The 16884-nt window shown below is 43.8% G+C and overlaps 1 protein-coding gene across 1 annotated transcript in view; it reads right to left on the reverse strand.

Moving 5' to 3' along the window:
• Positions 1–16884, reverse strand: part of LOC126470681 (uncharacterized) — a 990891-nt gene that overhangs the window by 485772 nt on the left and 488235 nt on the right. Inside the window, exon 8 of the mRNA XM_050098681.1 lies at positions 10792–10903. Within this exon, the coding sequence (XP_049954638.1) occupies positions 10792–10903 (112 nt within the window). The remainder of the gene's footprint in view (positions 1–10791; positions 10904–16884) is intronic.

Here is a 16884-nt window from a genome sequence, read left to right on the forward strand (position 1 = left end):
GACGATGGTCATCTCGAGTAGTGCAGAAACGAGATTCATCGCTGAACACAACGCGACGCCGGTCCCCAGCAGTCTACGCTTCCAGTCATGGTACCACTCCAAATGCACCCAGTTTTGTTGTCTTGTTGGCGGCAGCCTACGCAAGGGACAGTTATTCCCTAGCCCGTCTGCTACTAGTCTCTGACCACTGGTATGAGATGACACGTTCCAGTGCAGTCCAAATCGGGCTACTGTCGCATCCTAATGCCCACAAATCTGGTTACTGCGCGATTCAACCTGGCGGCCAAACGGAGACCTGCAATGGGACCTTTTCAAACGCTGTCTGACATGTGCCCGCGGTAACTCAGTGAATGTCCTTTACAGTAATCACTCAATATATGACGCTGTTCTCGCCCCTATCAGGCTTGGTAACTACGCTATAGACGGTGTCTTCGTCGACCGCACACATCGTTACGCGCGCCGCTTGTTATCTCCACTGAATAAACATTTAAACCAGCCGCTGCTATAGAGGGCTCGCCAGATGCCGCCAGGTGGCAGTACGCACGCCTCCAGAGTAGAGAGCCTGTATATGGAGAGAGTGGCCAACCGGACGATACGGCGGCCATTTTTCTGCCAAACTGCGGGCGGGACTTTTGAATGGCCAGCAGTGGAGTAGTGGAGTACATACTCACCGAATCTAAAGCACAGGACAATCCGGCGAAATTATTCGTTAAATGCCTTTGTTTACAAGAAAAATGTGTTATAATAATTTTCACACAGCCAATTTACAGATGTGTTTTCAAATTTAACTATGTACATTGCAAGTTGTTTTACATGTAGTAAAAAGCAAAAACCACTTATTTCGCATAGATAAGAGTACTTGATTGGTTTCCACAAGGCTCCTGTTTGATTTATGTCAGCCCTGTTGACTGCGACTGCCCACTGCTTTCGTCTTTCTTCATTGCGTGGAAATGCTAACATGTGAAATCCACCTTCGCCTCTATTGGAACAACCAAATGCAGCACAACCTGGCATCGTTTACGAACGTCTGCAGACCGAATTACAGATGTCAAAAACAATACTGTACAATTACTAACGTGTTTATTTCAAACTTGTAGGCCTACCGACTTCATCATAAAACGCTTCATTATTTCAACTCGTATTTAAGATCGCAAACGCTAATTACGTACTAAAAACGATATACAACTAAATCGGACATGCATGCACAACGCATAACAAGTCTCTCAATAATTCAAATACCTTTTAATCGTTTCCAAACGTCCTCTGAAATTCAATTCAACTCAAAAGCAGGGCGAACATAGGAAGCGCGAGAGACGTTTGGCGCCATTTTTCTGCCAAAGCTAATCAACCAATCACGGGCAACTTCACGTATGCCCAATCTCTCTGTATACAGGCTCTCTACTCCAGAGGACGCCGAATTCGCATGCCTCAGTGCCTGCAATTGTGATTCCCAGCGCGTCACTTTAAGCCGACGAACTCAGAGCTCCCCCTCATATTGTTATCAAATTATCCTCAGACTACTCTCAGATCACCCAGAGGTTACGAAAGACAGTACAGTAACATCCTAAGAACCTAGTGGAGCGTCAATGAGATCTTACGAAACTAGTACAACGCTATTCATACTCGGACTGCTAGTGATTGTTGATAACCAGTACTAGCGAAACAGGCAGGGATACTACAAGATATAAAGTTACATATATTCAATACTGTATATATTGTAAATAAACACATTTGTGTTGTAATCATTCTTTAGTGTTTCATGTGTTCTGGAGTGTTCATCTACTTCGTTACACCGACAGACACAGCAGTAACAACAACAAACAAGAACAACAGCAATTCTCTCTGGTGGCTATTCTACCTGTCACAGAGAATTGCAATGCAACTCTGATCGTTTACATACCCGCAAATGGAATGTACGTGTACGAAGCTATATTGACATGTTTAGTTGGTTCATTACTTTTTTTTTCGGGCATTGTATTTGACACAGTGGGTAGTGCGGTGCGCTGGTGTGGCCTGCGCGCTGGAGATCCAGCGATGTATTGTAAAAGCCTGTGTAATTTTCCAGTTAAAATAAATAGTTTCTACACCGTTGCGGGATTATTTTATTCAATATGAAGTTTTTCATACTGCCATCATCCGTTAGATATCAAAGGTCTCTCCAAATAAAGTTCCGCTCAAATAAATAGGAATCCTATGTATCGATTCGCATTGCAGGTTTTTATACTCTCTAATGAATGACGGGGAGTGATTAATTTTTTGTTTTGGGCAAGATTCTAGACTGAATAGGAGAAGACTTATAAAGATTTAAACAGAATCTTGGCTGTTGTTGTGGGTTCCCTTGTTTTTCAGTAAAATGAGCTACAGGGGATTATCAGGCGTATCGAGTTACATGGGCTGTTATGTATTTCTTTCTATGATTACACTACGACCCGCCCCAGCTTCGCACTAAGTACCTATGGTTCAAATGGCTCTGAGCACTATGGGACTTAACTTCTGAGGTCATCAGTCCCCTAGAATTTAGAACTACTTAAACCTAACTAACCTAAGGACGTCACACACATCGATGCCCGTGGCAGGATTCGAACCTGCGACCGTAGCGGTCGCGCGGTTCCAGACTGTAGCGCCTAGAACCGCTCGGCAACCACGGCTGGCTTAAGTACCTATGGCAGGGCGATTTGACTGATTTAGTGGTAATGAATTACGTGCACAAACCTTCGTAATAAATTACTACACTAACCTCCACTCCATTAATGAAAAGTGTGTCAAAATCCTTACAATAGTTCTCGATATTAGCCTTGTCATGGTATTTGAATTACGTAACCATTACGGCACCTCACCTCAACCTCTCGATACCAGCAATATTCTACTGTGTTTCTGTAAAATAGTTAACATATTTCTGTGACAACATTCAGATTTGATTTCATTAATGTAGAGGTACTTCGATACATCGACATGTATATATTGCAATGATATTATTCTTATGTGTATTCTTTCTTTTGTCACTGTGATCATTGACGTACTTGTAACTCTGATTTTTGGGCGTGTAAGCGGTTATTAGAGAGTCAAGCTTTGGTCGTCATGTTAAAAAGACGCAAATTGTAGTCAGTTTATGAAATGTGAACTTTAACAGTGAGGAAGATGTTTTGGAACGAGTTACGTGATATTGCAACAAAAGTAATAAAAAAGGAGTGTAACTTAAATTCGGAGTGCTGATTACTTTTTTACATCACCATTGCCCTAACTTACAAAAGTTTAATCTTCAAGAATGGTTTATGAAACACATCTATAAAACTTTTGAATAACGCAGAATAATACCTAGGTGTCTTTGCATCCGAGCTTGGAATCATCACTACCTAGATTTTCGACGATTGAGCCATGGGTTCACAACGAGACCAGCGTGGGAAACACGAAAAGATGAGTGCCTAGTTTATCCATTATTTCAAGAAATGACTTTATTAACTGTGCTCTAATGACACCTACCACATAATATAACTTTGTTGTTGCCTGAAAATGCAATATTTAGCAGCGTGAGCAACACTACAATCATAATTAATTTTTGACCTTTGTTGTGGTAGGGTTGTTAGAGCCTTCATATACAGACAGAAAAAAAGCAGGGAGGACTTTAATTCATCATAGTTCAGCACATATTTATAAATTATGTACACAAACCTTGCTCGTGAAACTATGTATTAATGAAACCATATCACAAGCCTTGCAGTAGTTCCTGACATTAGCCTTCACATACCGACAGAAAAACGCGGCGGGAACATTAATTTAAAATATGTAGTGATGCGGCAGATTTTAAAAGTTTAAGAACGAGTAATTGGGTCCGTTAGACTGCACCGACGTAAACAGTGCTTATAAGTATGACGAATGATATCAACAGCTAATGGCGGCGCCGAGTCGAATCTTGTTTCTTTCTCTTCACAAACGCAGAGGACCCGTCAAAACTGGCACAATAAATCTTTCTTCCCCGAACGCGCCTCTCAATAGTGTTAAGCTCTTACTGGATAACCTGACGTATATAGATGGACCGGCGGAACCATTCTTCACCTCTTTTCTGTTCGAACTCCAGCCCGTTTCTCTTCGGTTCTCGGTTGTTAGCGTAGGCGACATTTTGTACGTACCCTACCTGATCTAGTATTGTTCTACGGAGGAAGAACACTTCGTCATTATAAGGCATACTACACGCAATATACACGTTTTGATATGATATAAAAAGTGGCAATCTCTCGCAAAGCCGTGAAAATTAATGCAGTGCTAAGTGGAACATAGCGCACGGCAAAGGAAACATTTACATAATGTTTTATTAGATCGAACTTTCATTGCTGGTACTCACTTTTCAAATTAGTTTCTCGTGTTTTCTACGGAAAGAAATAGTGAGGGGAACAGGTCATAAAAATGAAAGAAACAATACATAAGAATCCTGCAGAGATAATTTAATACAGGGTATACAGATAGAGAGAAAGAGAACTAGGTAAGGAGAAACGGAGAGTTCACAGCTTACGAACACAACTTATGCAACAAAGACTTTCAGGGAATTTAGGAGAAGGAGGAGGAGATTAGTGTTTAACGTCCCGTCGACAACTAGGTCATTAGAGACGGAGCGCAAGCTCGGGGCCCGCATCTCGTGGTCGTGCGGTAGCGTTCTCGCTTCCCGCGCCCGGGTTCCCTGGTTCGATTCCCGGCAGGGTCAGGGATTTTTCTCTGCCTCATGATGGCTGGGTGTTGTGCGATGTCGTTAGGTTTAAGTAGTTCTAAGTTTTGGGGGCTGATGACCATGGATGTTAAGTCCCATAGTGCTCAGAGCCATTTGAACCATTTTTTCGCAAGCTCGGATGAGGAAAGGATGGGGAAGGAAATCGGCCGTGCCCTTTCAAAGGAACCATCCCGGCATTTGCCTGAAGCGATTTAGGTAAATCACGGAAAGGAATTTAGGATATTACGCATATCACGCCAAATCTTTCACGTTCTCACTGAATACATATATCAATTATAAACAGGGTGTACTACTCTCATGAGGGTCAGTACATTCTAAATTTGTGTATGCCGTCCGCGGTGGCCTAGCGGATCTAGGCGCTTCAGTCCGGAACCGCGCAACTTCTACGGTCGCAGGTTCGCATCCTGCCTCGGGCATGCATGTGTGTGATGTCTTTAGGTTAGTTAGGTTTAAGTAGTTCTTAGTTCTAGGGGACTGATGACCTCAGATGTTAAGTCCCATAGTCCTCAGAGCCATTTGAACCAAATTTGTGTGTATTCAGTTGCAGTAACCAATGAAACCCTTTTTCATAAGTTGATAACAGAGACTTGCGTTTATTGTGTTCAGAAGAGATCTCAGTAATTTCACATAATCAGCATTAACATGTGTCTTGCAACGGCAGTGGCTGTACAACCACAATTTACTGGCACTGTAAAGAACGCTTTCCGTTGCAAAATAACATTTTTCATTTACGTAGGTATGTTTATTACTCAAGGCACAATATGTTTCAAGAACTGTTATTAACTGTTTACATGAGGTGATGTATGGAGAGGAAGTATTGGCAACTTTTTATTTATCTACTCTTCACAATTACAGTTTGTTACCTGGAAAGGTAATTGGTCTTACAACTTACATTTTTGCATATAATAAAAATGTATAAAATAATTAATACAAGCCGGTAGTTAAAATATTACAAAGGCAAAATCCGAATGCTAAAAAATAACAAAACGTAAATATCCTAGTAAAGAAAATCAACAGAAAAAGGAAAAGAATAAGATCTTTCTTCTACCATTACGAAACTAATATTCAACCATTAAAGCAATTACCCAACTACTAGTAGTGCTGTTGGTAATACTGTCTTAGTGACTAAAATCCGTACACTTCTCTATTAGTACACTTCTCTATCAGTTAATTAATTGCCGGCCGCGGTGGTCTCGCGGTTCTAGGCACGCAGTCCGGAACCGTGCGACTGCTACGGTCGCAGGTTTGAATCCTGCCTCGGGCATGGATGTGTGTGATGTCCTTAGGTTAGTTAGGTTTAAGTAGTTCTAAGTTCTAGGGGACTGATAACCACAGCAGTTGAGTCCCATAGTGCTCAGAGTAATTTCAACCAATTAATTAATTAGGATACATCTAAATTGTAGAATATCGTTTCCGCTATTGAACCTACCCTCAAACTACTCCGGTCGACAGCCATTCCTTGGAGGTAGAGCAACGCGTCTGCCGAGTTTCCACCGTGAAAATCAATTCCACGATACACGAACTATTGGCAAGTTGCACCTTTGAGTCGGTACTTGACTCGAGCTGGTGAAATGTCAAAGGATGGCATAAACTTATAATTGGGTCCTCCTATCGACTGACAGACTCACCCTTAGATTTTCATGAAAAAGTAAGAGAGAACTTCAGACAGCTATTACGTATGCTCCCCAATATGCTGTCATCATTGGAGGACAGTGTAATGAACCAACAATCATCGCGGATAATTACAGTTTTATAACTGTTAGGCGTGACGAGCGAGCCTGTGAAATAATACTAAATCGTTTCTCTGAAAACTTCTTAGAACAGATACTTCGAAAACCCACTCATGATACATTTATATTAGATCTAATAAGAAGAAATAGAACTGATCTTTTTGAGGAAGTATCAGTAAGCACAAAGCTTTTGTAGTAACAACCGTTACCGATATACAAAGGGCAGTTAAACAAGTACTAACGTTTACACGTTCAGCTGCATGGCAGTTGCGATGTGTCAAAATTTTCGAATGAACCTTTGCGATATATTCTCTTTGTTTCTATTTTAACACCGTAGAAATCCTGGCGATGTGGGAACATAATCGTTATCAAAACAAGAATAAAGAATTTTCAGGTGTTTTAAAGTTAGCCCTCTATTAATAATTTTACATAGTCCTCGTTTTCTTTTATTTATAATCAGTACCAGGAGTTCACAAAATACTGTCACCACAGATAAATGTATCTGGAAAAAACACTTGCGTATATGTAGAGAAATGTGGAGGTAAATGTCAAGAAAAGGAATATTCTAGTCAATACAGGATATCCAAACACAGCGTACATACGAATTAAGGACCACACGAAATCGCCACAGAACATGCTTCGAAAATATAAGAAGCGAATTGCGACTGGCAACGAAACAGCCTACTACACACCACCAACAAAAGTTTTGCATCACCCCGGTGTCCGGAACTCCTGAAGACAGACGTTGACTGTGGATATTGTATCACAGAAACAGTGCCTTTGACTGTTCAGAGATGTCACTAAACCCGCCCATAGATGTAAACAACCATGCATGAGCAGCGCCTACTAGACGGAGGGGGTCCGACAGCCGATCAGTTCCAGTCAATTCACCAGGTACACGACTCGTGTTGTCTGTAGTTCAACCATCCATAGACGGTCAATAAAGTGGTTCGATCGCGTCCGCATTGTTACTTTGTGCCAGGAAGGGCTCTCAACAAGATAAGTGTTCAGACGTCTCGGACTGAACCAAAGCGATGTTGTTCGGGCATGGAGGAGAAACGGAGAGGAACTGTCGATGGCATGCCTCGCTCAGGCCGCTCATGGGCTACTATTGAAGTGGATGACCGCTACCTACGGATTATAGCTCGGGGGAACGCTGAAGCAACGCCACCATGTTGAATAATGCTTTTCGTGCAGCCACAGGACGTCGTGTTACGATTCAAACTGAGCGCAAAAGGCTGCATGATGCGCAACTTCACTCGCGACGTCCGTGGCGAGGTCCATCTTTGCAACCATGACACAATGCAGCGTGGTACAGATGGGCCCAACAACATGCCGATTGGACCGCTCACGATTGGCATCACGTTCTCTTCAGCGATGAGTGTCGCATATGCCTTCAATCAGACAATCGTTGGAGACGGGTTTGGAGGCAACCCGGTCAGGCTGAACGCCTTAGACACACTGTCCATCGAGTGCAGCAAGGTGGAGGTTCCCTGCTGTTTTGGAGTGGCATTATGTGGGGCCGAGGAATCCGCATTTCGCGATCGAGAAGTCTCTTCACCCTCAGCGGGTGACAGTGTTGTGTGTAATATCCAGTGACGGAATAATTGGTGCGATATTCGTTCCTACCGAACGATACGTGAAGGTTTTGGAAGATGATTTTATCCCTATTATCGAAAGTGACCCTGATTTCGACAAGATGTGGTTCAAGCAAGACGGAGCTCGACCCTATCGAAGCAAGAGAGTGTTTGATGTCCTGGAGGAGCACTTTGGGGACCGCATTGGCTATAAGGTACCCGGAGGCCACTGGCAACTCGACTGACCGCAATATTCTCCGGATCTGAAAACATGCGACTCCCATATTAAAGACAAGGTGTACAGAAATAAGCCCAAAACCATTACTGAGCTGAAAAGAGCCATTTAGGAGGTCATCGACGGCATCGATGTTCCGACACTTCAGTGGGTCACGCAGAATTTTGCTCTTTGCCTGCGCCACATCATCGCCAATGATGGCAGGCATATCGAACATGTTATAACCTAGATCCGAATACCTGTAGTGACGTTTACATGTTGAATAATGTTTGTGTACGCTTTAGTTTGTACCTACATTTTTTTTCATGTAGTTCAATAATTGCCGGCCGGGTGGCCAAGCGGTTCTAGGCGCTACAGTCTGGAACCGCGCGACCGCTAAGGTCGCAGGTTCGAATCCTGCCTCGGGCATGGATGTGTGTGATGTCCTTAGGTTAGTTTGGTTTAAGTAGCTTTAAGTTCTAGGGGACTGATGACCTCAGATGTTAAGTCCCATAGTGCTCAGAGCCATCTGAAGACCACAACAACAACAACAAATGGTTCAAATGGCTCTGAGCACTATGCGACTTAACTTCTGAGGTCATCAGTCGCCTAGAACTTAGAACTAATTAAACCTAACTAACCTAAGGACATCACACACATCCATGCCCGAAGCAGGATTCGAACCTTCGACCGTAGCAGTCGCAAGGTTCCAGACTGAAGCGCCTAGAACCGCTCGGCCACACTGGCCAGCGCTGTAAACAGAACCTGGATTCATCCGCAAAAATGACGTATTGCCATTCGTGCACCCAGGTTCGTCGTTGAGTACACCATCGCAGGCGCTCCTGTCTGTGATGCAGCGTCAAGGGTAACCGCAGCCATGGTCTCTGAGCTGATAGTCCATGCTGCTGCAAACGCCGTCGAACTGTTCGTGCAGATTATTGTTGTCTTACAAACGTCCCCATCTGTTGACTCAGGGATCGAGACGTGGCTGCACGATCTGTTACAGCCATGCGGATAAGATGCCTGTCATCTCGAGTGCTAGTGATACGAGGCCGTTGGGATCCAGCACGGCGTTCCGTACTACCCTCCTGAACCCACCGATTCCATATTCTGCTAGCAGTCATTGGATCTCGACCAACGCGAGCAGCAATGTCGCGATACGATAAACCGCAATCACGATAGACTACAATCCGAAACGTGATGGTACGCATTTCTCCTCCGTACACGAAGCATCACTACAACGTTTCACCATGCGACGCCGGTCAACTGCTGTTTGTGTATGAGAAATCGGTTGGAAACTTTTCTCATGTCAGCACGTTGTAGGTGTCGCCACCGGCGCCAGCCTTTTGTGAATGCTCTGAAAAGCTAATCATTTGCATATCACAGCATCTTCTTCCTGTCGGTTAAATTTCGCGTCTTTAGCACGTCATCTTCGTGGTGTAGCAATTTTAATGGCCAGTAGTGTATTTCATCTTAAGCTTCAGTCACTTTTAATTTGTTTGGATTATCCGGCATGGACCAGTTTCACAGTACTGGTCTAATTTTCGCTTCCGCAATGGAACTTTCTATGTCACATACAGTCACAGTTTTTCTCAGTGACAAACATGGACAGAAAACCTTTAGTATACTGTGCCCAAAAGACGAACAGATGACAATGGGGAGAAAGAACACTGCTGACGACTTAACAATGCGTACCTAAACTGTGAGCGAAGGGCATTCTGCTCCGTGCTTCCCGTCTGAAGGCTCCTAGGTGGTGCATATCGCTCAGCCTGAAAATTCGAGATGACGCAAGACGTGATTTCAAGGGAAAGATTCGCAATTCAGATGTGAATGATACTATGGTTTCTCATTTATTTAAAATATAAGATAGTAATTATTAATTTGTAGGACCTAAGGGAAAATCTGTCTGTGAACTATGATTGTTATGGTACTTAGAAATTGCAAGGAACATGTCTCTGAAACAATTGACGGCGCTATTGTCTATCGAATATAACCGAATGATTACCAAAGTTGGGCGATAGTACTCAGCTAGCTTAGTAGGGCACAAATGCGTCTGTCAACTTCTACGTGCAACATTTATTAAAAGTTACTTGGAGTGTTATAAAAATTGTAACTTACTTTTTGAAGTATCCTCGTACAAACCCACTTATTTCAAAGTCATGACGCTTATCGATGCGATCTTTTGTATTGACTTCACGATGGAAACGCCTAGTTTTCTAATCTCCCTAGACTTGATTGATACAGTTGCTAGCTTTAGAGTGGGCAATCAAAGTCAAGTCCGCAGGCCCACGATTACAGCTGGCAAACGCTTACACTAGCGAGAGCTACGGGTAATGTAGGTAGTCATAGCATAAACCACGGAGATGCTTCTGCAGACGATTGAACCTTGTGGCATTCTTGTCATGCGATCATTACATAACAGAAAATAATCATTACATTTTATGCTCCATACGAAGCTAGAGGGGGAGGCAGGGATAGGAGGGATACATACCACTCCTCCTAGACTATGTGTGCCAGTGTACAGCGTGTAGAGAGCGTGTGTTTACGTACCTGTGCCTTAACTGCGCCCAAATGGATCTGGGCGACGCGCAGATCAAACCTCTTTAAGCTGATGTCCTCTTGCAGCTCATTCGCTTTGTTGAAAAGACTCGACTCCAAACTCCTGTTGAAAGAAAAAGAGCACGTTATTTTCTATACACATTTTTAAATATATTGAAGAACATGAAAAAATGAAGGTTTGCTGCAGCGAGTGACAACATTTTTGAAAAATGGTTACAGAGTTTAGACGGTGTAATATAACTTTTCCCCCCAAATAAAAGAAATATTTTCGTACATTTTAATATCGCTTTAAATTCTTTCTAACTTTATAGGTACAGCTTCTCATTGAAGAAAGAAAATATATTCTACTGCTGTGAAACCATCTACACTGCTGTGGAAAAAAATGCGATACCCTCAAGGACAAGTTCATTTTATTGACAGGTGAGGATAGAGGTGTTATTGTAGCAGTATATGATAACAAATTCAGACCAAATGAAACACAGATATCACAGTAAAAGGTACCCAGACAGTCGCATAAAAACGCAATGTAGCTCCTCTGTCGGCAACGTACGCATGTTTTTAGGTATCCAAAGGATCACAATGGTGTCGAATGACACCATGTGATAGTGTCCCAAGAATCTTGGGCTTTCTGTTGAACTTCAGCATTGGTTCTTGCAGACCCTGGTAACCAGTAAGTTCCCACTTTACGTGTCCCACAAGTGTTCAATTGCCGAGAGATCTGGTGATCTTGCTGGCTAGGGCAGGTGAGAGCGGGGCTAGAAGTTACCGAGGTACGTTGTTCCTATTGAAATAACTCCGCGAGGGAAAGAGATATGAATATGAAGTAAACACGTCGTGAAATGAAACGGCACAGCGCCCCGACGACAGCTATCGTGAACAGGCTAATGGTCGCGAGAACATCGGAACGACAGTAGGTGCGTCGCTGGTTCACGTAAGTAAATATTTTGGTATTTGGCATTTTTCATCTATCTAACGAATTTTAACGAGTAGCCTTTAGTGTTTCAGTGTTTTAATGTAATGATTTATCTACTGTTTTGACACTCAATGCATAAATTGCCTATGTTTCGTAATGTAACCAATATCTTGCTTTTATTCCAACATGTGTGATGTCACGTTTTTCGGGGGCACTTTGTGACCTCGGACTAACTTGCCCCAATTCATTTGTACCACCAACGGAATAAAAATATCGTTATTTTTTTCTTTTGTAGTATGAGACGTATACCCGAAAATCAACACGAGATTCTGTGCCACAGGAGTTGATGCAAAAAACAGCAGATGCAGTTCTCAACGATGGCAGGAAAATAAAAACTATTGACAAGGAATTACGTATTTGTCAGATGACTTTATACAGAACCTAAGATCTGGGGTAGAAAATATCGCGATTGGTTACAAAATAGTAAGAGTTCTCTTTACTGAAGAACAGGAAGATAAGTTAGCAGAATATCTGTTGCAGTGTGCTTCAATTTTCTTTGGTCTTCTGCCAGAAGAAGTCAAAAAGTTAGCCTACGAATGTGCATTGAATTTCAATGCTCCCAATATTCCACCATCGTGGCACGAAAATAAAAAAAAGCTGGTCCAGACTGGATGACTGGTTTTTAAAAAAGACATTCTCACCTGCCAATAAGAACACCGGAGTCAACGAGTGCCAGCAGGGCGACGTCATTTAATAAACACAATGTTACCGAATTTACTATAAAGCTCAGCACAGTGTTGAATAAATATAAGTTTCCACGTTCAAGAATATGCAATGTAGATGAAAGAGGCGTTATCACAGTGCTAAGGCCGAGGAAAATTATTGCCAAGAAGGAAATGAAGCAAGTTGGAGCCATAGTATCTGCTGAGCGTGGGACATTGGTGACAGTGGAACTGGCAGTAAATGCATTAGGTCATGCAGTTCCTCCCATGTTTATTTTCCCAAGGCTTCAATACAAGGATTTGTTTACAAAAGGCGGACCACCAGAATCTATCGGTGCAGGAAACAGTTCAAGATGGATGACAGCTACGGAGTTCGTGAAATATATGGATCATTTTATCAAACATACTAAACCATCACCTGCAGATCGGATTTTGCTGTTGCTCGATAATCGCCAATCTCATACTTATATCAATGTGGTGGAAAAAGCGGAATCTAACTCCATTATAATACTGTCATTCCCGCCTCATTGTACACACTGCCTACAGCCATTGGATATTGGAGTAAATGTACCTTTCAAAAGCTACTGCGCAAAGGCTCAGGACAATTGGCTACGCAATAATTCTGGTAAGACAATATCGATATATGAGATCCCAGAAATTGTTAGATACGCGCTACCTCGTGCAGTGACTATCATAAAAGTAATGAGCGCTTTCAGAAAAACTGGCATTTGGCCTTATGTCTCCAATATTTTACAGAAAACGACTATGCTCCATCGGATGTTACAGATCGCCCTTAAGCTTTAGTAAATGCATCAGATGTGGCTTTTGGCATTTCACATTACATCATCACCAATAGGTCGGAAGCAGTATCAGAGACGGTTACTAGCATAGACACTTATGCATCTGAAATTGTAAACATTAGTACAGATACAAGACAAATCATTGATGCACCAGGGCCATCACGTGTTGTTAATCTGCCTGCATCTTCTGATGTCATAGAAGAACAACTCAGAGATCAAGTCCCTTTCTATGCAGAAGCGGTACGTCCTTTTCTGAAGGCACCGCCAAAGATTGAAAACTTAGAGACGCCTTAGAAAATTCGCTATTTTAACCGATACTCCAGTAAAACAAACCTTAGTAGAAGAGCAAAGCAAGAAAAGGAAAGTGAACATCAACAATGAAAAAGCGAGAAAAAATAAAGGAAAAGGGAAAGGTAAAACAACACAAGGAAATGGACAACGAAAAGGCAAAGGGAATGGAGGACTGTTAAACGGAATGGAAGACTGTTAAACGACAAGTTTTACAAATGAGTAGTGAAAAGTCTGAGAATGAAGACGACAGTTTAGAGTATTAGTGTCTAGTGTGCTGTGACAGTTACTCTAATTCACGTTCCGGGGAAGAATGGATTAAGTGTCAAGAATGTAAGAACTGGGCCCATTCCAGATGTAGGCAGAATCAAGCCTTACTAACCTACCTACGTCCGAACTGTGATTGTGATACGTCTTCTGACGATTAATTAATTATGAGTATATATGTTTTCTGCCTATGACGGCAACATGATACATATTTTCAGCCTCAGACAAGGTCAATATGATTGAAGACTGAATTATCAAGACTGAGTAGTTACAAGTTATCTGATAATCGGTTAATTACTAAAGGGTTAATAATTGTTTTAGTACAAATTATGGTTTCTTTTTATATAACATAAAAATTTTTATCTGATGGTTCATACGACATTGTTGATTATTACTTAAATAAACAGACATGGTTTAATCATTTATTGTTTCTTATTTGACAAATAATAGCTTTAACAAATATGGTAACAACTTACCTCGGCTTGTTAACAGTTTGCCCCAAGTCGGGGTAAGTTGTTATTTTACGACTTCAGACACTAAAATATTATTACTAAAAAAATTTCTCAATCCCAAATCACTGTCTTAATACACTCCTGGAAATGGAAAAAAGAACACATTGACACCGGTGTGTCAGACCCACCATACTTGCTCCGGACACTGCGAGAGGGCTGTACAAGCAATGATCACACGCACGGCACAGCGGACACACCAGGAAGCGCGGTGTTGGCCGTCGAATGGCGCTAGCTGCGCAGCATTTGTGCACCGCCGCCGTCAGTGTCAGCCAGTTTGCCGTGGCATACGGAGCTCCATCGCAGTCTTTAACACTGGTAGCATGCCGCGACAGCGTGGACGTGAACCGTATGTGCAGTTGACGGACTTTGAGCGAGGGCGTATAGTGGGCATGCGGGAGGCCGGGTGGACGTACCGCCGAATTGCTCAACACGTGGGGCGTGAGGTCTCCACAGTACATCGATGTTGTCGCCAGTGGTCGGCGGAAGGTGCACGTGCCCGTCGACCTGGGACCGGACCGCAGCGACGCACGGATGCACGCCAAGACCGTAGGATCCTACGCAGTGCCGTAGGGGACCGCACCGCCACTTCCCAGCAAATTAGGGACACTGTTGCTCCTGGGGTATCGGCGAGGACCATTCGCAACCGTCTCCATGAAGCTGGGGTACGGTCCCGCACACCGTTAGGCCGTCTTCCGCTCACGCCCCAACATCGTGCAGCCCGCCTCCAGTGGTGTCGCGACAGGCGTGAATGGAGGGACGAATGGAGACGTGTCGTCTTCAGCGATGAGAGTCGCTTCTGCCTTGGTGCCAATGATGGTCGTGTGCGTGTTTGGCGCCGTGCAGGTGAGCGCCACAATCAGGACTGCATACGACCGAGGCACACAGGGCCAACACCCGGCATCATGGTGTGGGGAGCGATCTCCTACACTGGCCGTACACCACTGGTGATCGTCGAGGGGACACTGAATAGTGCACGGTACATCCAAACCGTCATCGAACCCATCGTTCTACCATTCCTAAACCGGCAAGGGAACTTGCTGTTCCAACAGGACAATGCACGTCCGCATGTGTCCCGTGCCACCCAACGTGCTCTAGAAGGTGTAAGTCAACTACCCTGGCCAGCAAGATCTCCGGATCTGTCCCCCATTGAGCATGTTTGGGACTGGATGAAGCGTCGTCTCACGCGGTCTGCACGTCCAGCACGAACGCTGGTCCAACTGAGGCGCCAGGTGGAAATGGCATGGCAAGCCGTTCCACAGGACTACATCCAGCATCTCTACGATCGTCTCCATGGGAGAATAGCAGCCTGCATTGCTGCGAAAGGTGGATATACACTGTACTAGTGCCGACATTGTGCATGCTCTGTTGCCTGTGTCTATGTGCCTGTGGTTCTGTCAGTGTGATCATGTGATGTATCTGACCCCAGGAATGTGTCAATAAAGTTTCCCCTTCCTGGGACAATGAATTCACGGTGTTCTTATTTCAATTTCCAGGAGTGTATAAACGTTACATATATAAGTTAATTTTGATTGCATCGCATGAATACTAAAATCAAGTATTCTTAACGAATTTTGAGGTTCACTAAAAATCGGAACTTGTAGCCTCGCTTTCCCCTAGTAGTTGTACAACACGGAAAGCACGTTGCGTCGCAGCAGCCGTTTGTGGACGTGCAGCTTTGTGGACGTGCAGCAGTATGCGGACGTGCATTGTCCTGGTGAAAAAGAACATTACCTTCTTGTCGAAGTAATGACAATAGCGGACACTGGTTATTTTACCCTGCAAAAACACCAAATGTGACGTCAAGCTGTAACTGAAGAGCCGCCCCCCCCACCCCTCCCCCACACCATGAAGCGTGGGATTGGACCTGTGTGTCGTGGGCAAGTGCTCTCTGGAATAGGCAGATCACTAGGTCTACGCTATACATATGTATTTCCACCACTCGCAAACAGACAGAAGCCTATCACACGGAAACAGACAGAACCTACTCTCATCACTGCCGGCCGGAGTGGCCGTGTGGTTCTAGGCGCTGCAGTCTGGAACCGAGCGACCGCTACGGTCGCAGGCTCGAATCCTGCCTCGGGCATGGATGTGTGTGATGTCCTTAGGTTAGTTAGGTTTAAGTAGTTCTAAGTTCTAGGGGACTGATGACCTCAGAAGTTAAGTCGCATAGTACTCAGAGCCATTTGAATCATTTTTTTACTCTCATCACTGAAGACAAAAGAGCGCCATTCCACTCTTCAGTCAAATCTTTCACGACTCCAGAGTAGCCAAGTTTGGCGGTGTCTTGGTAGTGTCGGTGGTAGCCCTGTTAATCCTGCAGTAACCAGACGGTCCCTACTGGCCCCTGATGACACAGCAGGTGCAACATGTCCCAGGATTTCGCCCCTGGATGATGTTCGGTCGGCCACCGTTGTTTGAACAACGCATCGATCTTGACGTGCGTCGGTACCACACTGACGTCCAGATCCTGGTCTAAAGGCGTGAGAATACTCTTCACACCAGGTTGAAAACAGTGGCATATCACCGGTACATTTAGCCCAACATTTGCAGCAGTCCGTCGATACATCCATACAGCCTTCCAC

The sequence above is a fragment of the Schistocerca serialis genome, chromosome 3 (assembly GCF_023864345.2).
Source record: "Schistocerca serialis cubense isolate TAMUIC-IGC-003099 chromosome 3, iqSchSeri2.2, whole genome shotgun sequence".
Lineage (NCBI taxonomy): Eukaryota > Metazoa > Arthropoda > Insecta > Orthoptera > Acrididae > Schistocerca > Schistocerca serialis.